At 47.5% G+C, this 7,313-nt stretch overlaps 1 protein-coding gene across 1 annotated transcript; it reads right to left on the bottom strand.

Moving 5' to 3' along the window:
* Positions 1-4,785: 4,785 nt before the first annotated feature.
* Positions 4,786-7,071, bottom strand: LOC138259469 (E3 ubiquitin-protein ligase TRIM39-like). The gene has a single exon (XM_069207233.1). The coding sequence runs from the start codon at positions 7,023-7,025 to the stop codon at positions 5,658-5,660; it is 1,368 nt and encodes a 455-aa protein (XP_069063334.1). The 5' UTR covers positions 7,026-7,071; the 3' UTR covers positions 4,786-5,657.
* Positions 7,072-7,313: the final 242 nt, after the last annotated feature.

Below are 7,313 nucleotides of genomic sequence, written 5' to 3'. Positions count from 1 at the left end.
CCCAGCTGTGAGGCCTCCCAAGGTAAGTAGCCCTGCCAACCTGCTGTTTTGGGTGTGGCCTTCGTTATTCTTTATCTCTCCTTTTCCGCTTCACCCTTCGCCCAAGCCTGCGACGATCTGTGCACTTAGTGTTTGGTGTGGGTGGGTGGGTGTCCTCCTTGTGTCGCTTCCCGGCCACCCTAATAATAAAGAGGGGTTCTGTGCCGGGCAGCCTCCTTTTAAGCCCCCACCTATGCCCTTGGGGCACGGTGGGGGTAAATTCAAATGATGCTTTGGCCCCCATTGGGCCATTGAGTTTTACTGCCCCCTTTCTGCTTCTGCCCTGTGCTGGGGTCTCGGCAGGGCAGGGGGAGGGGGGGCAGGGGCGTTCCTCTGCTGTGTTGGCATTCGCTGCTCCTCCTGGATCACCAGTGTTCTCAATGAACCTCTGCTGCCCCGATGCCTTCCAGGCCTACAGGTAAGGCTCTCATTGGCGCTCCTCTGTTGTTCTGCCTGTCGCTGCTCCAATCGATGCTCCTCTGGAACGCCGGTGCTCGTGACGATCTTCTGCTGCTCCGATGCCTCTCCGGACTGCCAAAAATGCTTCTCCACGATGCTCCTCCATAGTTGCTGCTCCCTCCTTCTGTCCTCCTTGCATCGCTCCCTGGCCGCCCTGATAACGAAGAGAGGTTCCGTGCCGGCAGCCTCATCTTGGGGCATGGTGGGGGGAAATTCAAATGATGCTTTGGCCCCCCATTGGGCCAACCAGTTTTACTGCCCCCTTTATGCTTCCGCCCTGTGCCGGTGTCTTTGCAGGGCGACAGGAGGGGGGGGAGCAGGGGGTGATTTGAGCCGAGGGGAGACCACTTCCAGACCCCCCTTTGTTTGTACGCCCCATTCCACCGCACTTTTACTCAAGGGCCTCTGAGGGGTTTCCACTCCCGCCCCTCGAGCTGCCCTTCGGGTGCAGGCCTTCACCCAGACTCTCTGCACTAAATGGAAGTGCTTTAGTTATAAGCAGGGCCACTGGAATTACGAGGCAGATGTGGCAGGTATTGACCAGTTATGCATTTACAACGCCAATATCTCTAACTCAAACAAATACAAGACCTATTGCATTGAAAATGCTTGCTTCCATTGTGCTGCCTGGCCGCCCAATGAATAAACGGGCGCATGGTCGTGGCACCTTCTTAAAATCCCTCCAGTCCCTCACAGGGGTTATTAATTAAAAAAAAAAAAAAAAAATCGCACTAGCTTCCCCTTGGCCAATTGGGGTTTGTGCATATATGTCTCTAGCGCCTCAGCACCCCCACCATCCCCCTCATCCGCAGTGGGAGTGCCACATCCAGTTCTCTTTTTTTGTACCCTTCCGGAGCAGAGACTCACTGCCTGGGCCTTGATGGGGTTTAAGCACCAGCCCCCTCATGCCGTCCACTGGTGCAGGCCTTTGGTCCAAAAACTTTGAAGCAGCGCCAAAGTGAGAGTGGTGAGAAAGCAGGTCTTGAGGCTACCTCACCATGTTAGATGCTACACGTTCATTTAACTGTTTCCATTACTTTCTGGTACAAGCAGCCTTTATTTAAAAATCAGGAACACCCAAAACTACGGATTCCAGAATTTCCAGAAAAAAAATAAGTGTGTGAGGTACCAGTTGCACTAGACAATTTCACCTTAAATTGTATTCTGGTACATACTGTCTTTTATTTAAGTAGCTGGGAACTCACAAATATAGATAAAATAACTTAGAGAAAAACATAACTGCTACTTGCACCGGACATTTTGAGTGCATATCTGTGAAACCGGAAAATAATAAAAGTGTAAGTGAGATGACAGAAAAAGCTTTAAAGAAGTTGGTATTTTAAATTGCATTTGACAGTTTCTAGCATTTTCCCTAAACTATACGGTAGAAACCAGGAAATGCTCCGAAGTGTGTTCAGTACCTTGAAGCATGGTGGCAGCTGTGATTTCCCCAGGGGCAGAGGGAAGGAGGCTGTAGACAGAGACTTGTAATCAGCTGCAGGTTTGCATATTGTTGCAGCTTGGAGTTCACAAGGAGGGGTGGCCAGAGGAAACCGGGGTCCTCGAGAAAGTTCATAAATCCCTTATGCAAGGCCAGCGCACAGCCCCCCTCCTCCGTGGGTTCACTCAGTAGGAACGGAGTAGCCTTGCACGACTCTCCCATAAAAGTATACAAAAGTGCAGATGGGGGCAGCAGTTTAAGTGGGAGCTCCGCCTTTGCTGTGCAGAGCCTCTCCGGGGAGGAGGATGGTGAAAGGGGGCTGGGTGGGAACGCAAGCTCAGCAGACGGGGAGCTAGTTGGTTACCTTATGCCTTAAATGACTCTCAGAAACGGTACTTGCATAGGAAACAAAATGGCCTGCAGTGCTGAGAAATGAACAGTGGACAAGGCAAGGAAGCAACACGGACAAAGTGGACGATGGGAGGTGTGAGCGGGGAAAAGCACCACAGACAGAGGGAGGGTATAGTGGATGGGGCGGGGGGGAAATCAACAAGGATGACAGGGGAAGAAGAAATAATAAAAACAATAGTACCTCAATCCCAGGCGATCAGCAGGACAACAATCAAGCTGAAGCAATAAGTACTTGCTCCATGTTCCAGCCGAAAGAAAATGAAGGCAGCAAATCAGGGGTGACCATGAAGCCAATGAATGCTGAGCAATGGGCAGGCTGCAACCGCCTCGTGCATAGAAGCTCAGGCGCTGTCGCAGGTGAGAACTAAAAATGGGTCCTCTGCTTGTTTTTAAAACAAGAGATAAAATTATCTGAAGTTGTGCTGCATCATTGCCACTCCAAACACTGTCCTTGAGGTGCTGTTAAAATGAAGGATTATTTCTGTACTCTCTTCCTCTAAAAGAAGCAACAGTGTTAGTGGAGCAGGTTTTTCTACATGGAATTATTATCAAACTCTAAACTTATGTGTCAGTTGTTACCCACTAATCAAAGCTTCAGGAATACGAGCCTAGTGACACCAGAAAAATATGATCAGACCAATCGAGCCCATCAACTGTATTATCCAAGGTAGGTCCAGAAACCCTACTCAGCCTCTGGTTTTACCTAGCCTCCCAATTCTTACTGTGCTGTAGACTGCATTATATAAATTAAGTTTAGTTTCTTTGCTGTTCACTGGTGTTACTGCCTTGCAAGTCAATAAGGTGCATTCAGGGGTAACCTTCATCTTACTATACACAAAAATATAACCCCTGAAAGACAGCACATAAACAGATGACTGCGGCCTTTAGAGACCCTTTGAGGGAGCACTGACTATGCCACCCCTCGATCCCAGGGGTCATGAAGGGAGCTGCAGGAACAGAAAGCAGAGCTACACTCTTTAACTTTCTTTAGTTTCCACAGTTTACCCATACCCTACTACCTAGCAGTCAGTATACAGGATGCCTTTGACGGGCGAAGGGTGAAGGGTGAAAAACGTGTCAACCTAGTGATGTCAACAGGGGTCATAAGGTGTATGATGTCAGTTCTGCTACCAACAGCATTGGTTCGATTTTTCTGTCTTCATTTGCACACTCTGTGAAGCAGGTGCTTTTGTGGACGCTGTGACGGCTAATTTACCATTTGAAATATAGCCATAACGTTTCTGGGGAAATTGAAGTTTACCCCAAAACAGTTCAGGGTGTTTATTTCCTATGCTAACTCCAGACCTTGAATATTTTGAGGAAAATTACAAATTCATCAGAAATTGTTATTAAAGAGTGAAATGTAAGGTAGCATTACTAGAAGGTGTTATCCCCACAGTGCTGCTGAAGGCAAAATACCAGCAATACCGACATTGAGGTGAATAGACAGCACAGTAGTACGTCATATATTCTAACCTCAGTTTAAAGTACAAAGCACAGTCCCCTTTGAGCAAGCAGTTTTGCATTGTAGAATATTACATGCTAAAAGCAGAAGGTTCCGTTCCAGGACAGTCAGTCAAGTGTTAAGTCTGTGTTCAGACAGAAAATCTACTGTTGTTACTTTTATTTTACTGTTTGGTAGATTTATTTCAATAAGGTTAAATCTTGAAAAAGTTAAGACATATGTATATAGAAACAAAACTACAAACCATAGATGCAGCTATGCACTGGAATATGCCATTTGATACTATAGTTTTCAGTGTGGAGAGGGGTACATGACTTCAAGATGTGCAACACGTTAGCCAACCACCCACTCCCCCTCAACAACAGAATTAAAAATGTTCTACTACGATCAGTGGATCCACACAAATAGTTTATGTCATTTTTTTAATTTTTATGAACTGCCAAAAAAGCCGTGGGTGGGCGAGCAAACAAATTAACAGGGAGAGATGAGCCAAGGGTCTGGCTCAGCTATTAGAGGCCATGCTCGAGCCGAGCCCTAAAAATGTTTATTATGTAAATTATACATTATGATAGAAATATGATAGTCTCTTCACAATTCAAAAATGGCACTTCTATAACATGAGAGCTTTGACATGAATATGTCACATTGTAGCACTGCACTGAAAAGTACCTTTTAAAAGTGAACCAGTAGTGAGCCAAGAGTCCATATAGTTGTCATATAAACATTGTAGGGCAGTGATTCCCAACGTTTTCACTTGTGTGGCCCCCCCACTTTATCATTGCTGGAACCCTGAACGCCACTGAATTATTATTGGAATCAGAGGACCCCCCACTGAGGTGTTACAGGAAGCCGGGGACTCCCCCACTGAGTCATTACTGGAAGCCGGGGGACACTGGCCTAACGTTTGTTAATGATTCGAAACGCAAAAAAATACACAAAAAATACAGAAATAAGCATTCCATCAAACCCATACAGAAATAACACATTTTATTTATTTGCAAACAAATTTAATAAAAAAATAATTTCTAAATTAATTTGAAGCCACCCATCATACATACTATATTGTCTGATGCGCCTGCACTGCTCCCACAAATCAATCTGAGGTTAATAATTCAAACGCCATAGGATTTGGCACAACTGGTAACCTGAAATCTCATGTTTGGATGTGATTTTATGTGCAATAACGAATAAAGAGGAGGTTTGGCAAAATACCTAATTTGCGTAAAATCAAACAAATTAAGTGGGAAAGCTGAGATTTACCCAAATGCCACTTTGTACAATTCTGTCTATATTTATTTTAAGGATTTGTTTTTACTTCTTTGTGCATGCCCTAGCAAACTTGAACGTTTTCCTCAGCACCAGTACATATCACGTATTCATAGACAGGAGAAGATGAAGTGATCTAGCCCGAGCCATAGGGTGTTCAGCTGACCCTAGATTCGAACCTTGTTCCTCAATTTCAAAGTCGGCAGCCCTGGCTGTAACGCCACACCTACGACAGAGGAAAGGGGGGCAGGCAGGAGCCACTTCAAAGCTCGGGTAGAGGTTCCAAAAGGACCGCGAGCCGAGGCAGTGCCAGGCTTCAGGCTCGCGCTGGATTCCATTGGCTCGCCCACCTCTAGCGTGAATCTGCTCTTACCAGTACACTCCTCCCAAATAACCCGCTATCGTTACACCTTTATCTTCACAGATATATCAAAAATATATTCCTTATTTCCATGTCTAAGAAATATCTATTATGCAAAATACAAAAGGCCAACACGTCTGAACAGCTACAATCTTGAAAAGTGACAGCTTTGTACTGTAACGGGAACCTGTCCCGTATCACACAGGGTGCTGGTTTTAGACAAGGCGCAGCTCTGCCCCGGGAGAGAGGTGAAAATACGGAAAGATTCTTTCTGTGAAGGCGGCACCCGTGAATGTGTAAATGTGATCCATGGTCTCAGCTTTGTACACGGACAACCGTCCTTCTTCGTAGTCCAGATATACCCCCAGCAGCCTGGGGCTCTCCCGCAGGGGCAGAGGGGTGGCAGGGGATGTGAGGGCCGTGTAGTGACCATGATACCCCTCCACAGCCCAGACGCCCTGCTCGGGTGACTTTGAACCTGCATCGTACTTGTTCACCGACTCTCGAGCGGCCCCTACACACCACCCACCGCCCTCCAACAGCAACTGCAGCTCCCAGTAATGCCTCCCTGAGCAGAACCCCTCTATCCCCAGCACGGAGGGATATCTGAAGGGATTGCCAAGAACACAGGGCATGGTGCCTGGTCGGGGGATTCCCCTCACACGTCTCCCATCCTCAGATATTGTCACCAGATATAGATGAGCGGTTTCTTTATCCAGGGTCAGAGGCACTTTGTGCTTCCTGATCTCCATTTCGAAAACCTTTATACTTTCCTTTCTCTTGTAATCATTCGTCGTCATTTCCTGTCCTTGAAAAGTTTCATTTTCACACCTTGTCAGGGTGTCTCTGACGTCCCTCAGAAGCTCTTCTGCCGGCTGCGCACACTTCGTCTCTACCTCTCTGATCAGGGCATCGAGGGAGGAAATGTGCTGGAGTCGTTTAACTGTGCTTGCATTTTCAGTCCTGGTGATTTTAGTGTGCATTTCCTCCAATCTGCCGAGAGTGGCGTCTTCCTGCTCTCGCAGGAGTTGGCGCAGTTGTCGAAATTCAGCCAGAGTTTTCACCTTCGCAGCTTCCATATTTTTCTTCATGGCTTTAAGTTCCTCATCTGTTTTCGCCTTAGTCGCCACCATCAGCTCCCTTTTGGTTTTCAGAGAAGGCAGCCAATCCGCCAGCTTATCCTTATACTCCAGGGCAGCCTCTCGGATAGGCACTGCAGGGTGCTCCCGGTGCTCAGCTGACAAGCTGCACACCACACAGATGGTCGCTTCATCCACCTTGCAGAACAGTTTGAGCTTCTCCTCGTGTTGTTGGCATAGGTCCTGTGCCCCTTCTGGGGTCTGGCACAGCTGCTTGGCGATCTCCACAATCGTTAGCAGCTGTCGGTTAGTTTTCAGGCCTCTGGGATTGCACTGCACCCTACACTGAGGGCACGGGAAGGCTGAGCCCTCAGGTATGCAGACGCGGCAGAAGCTGTGCCCACACGCGGTGCTCACCGGCTTCTCGTAGTACCCCAAGCAGACACAGCAAGTGGCCTCTTCCTGCAGGCTCCGAACGGGGTTAGCAGCCGCCATAGCACCCATGGGGGATGGACGGTGAGTGATCAGAGAACTTGTGAGAGGCGGGACAGATCTGTGACCAGGAAGTAGATTCTGGTCAGCCTTTGATAGTCCTTGTGATTGGAGGCAGCTGAGGAGAGAGAAGTTCACAGAGGTGGGCGAAGCCTATGCACGAGCCGAGCTCTCAAAATGTTTGCTATGTAGTAACTCCTGCACTTCTCTTACTCCAGTTAATTTGACATGTTAGTGCAACTGTGCCAGTAGCGCCCATAAATCATACATACGTGCACATTTGGTAGTAGATAAAATTGG

Source organism: Pleurodeles waltl, chromosome 9 (genome assembly GCF_031143425.1).
Source record: "Pleurodeles waltl isolate 20211129_DDA chromosome 9, aPleWal1.hap1.20221129, whole genome shotgun sequence".
Taxonomy (NCBI): domain Eukaryota; kingdom Metazoa; phylum Chordata; class Amphibia; order Caudata; family Salamandridae; genus Pleurodeles; species Pleurodeles waltl.
The sequence above is the reverse complement of the archived record's forward strand: the minus strand, read 5'-3'. Positions and strand labels throughout refer to the sequence as shown.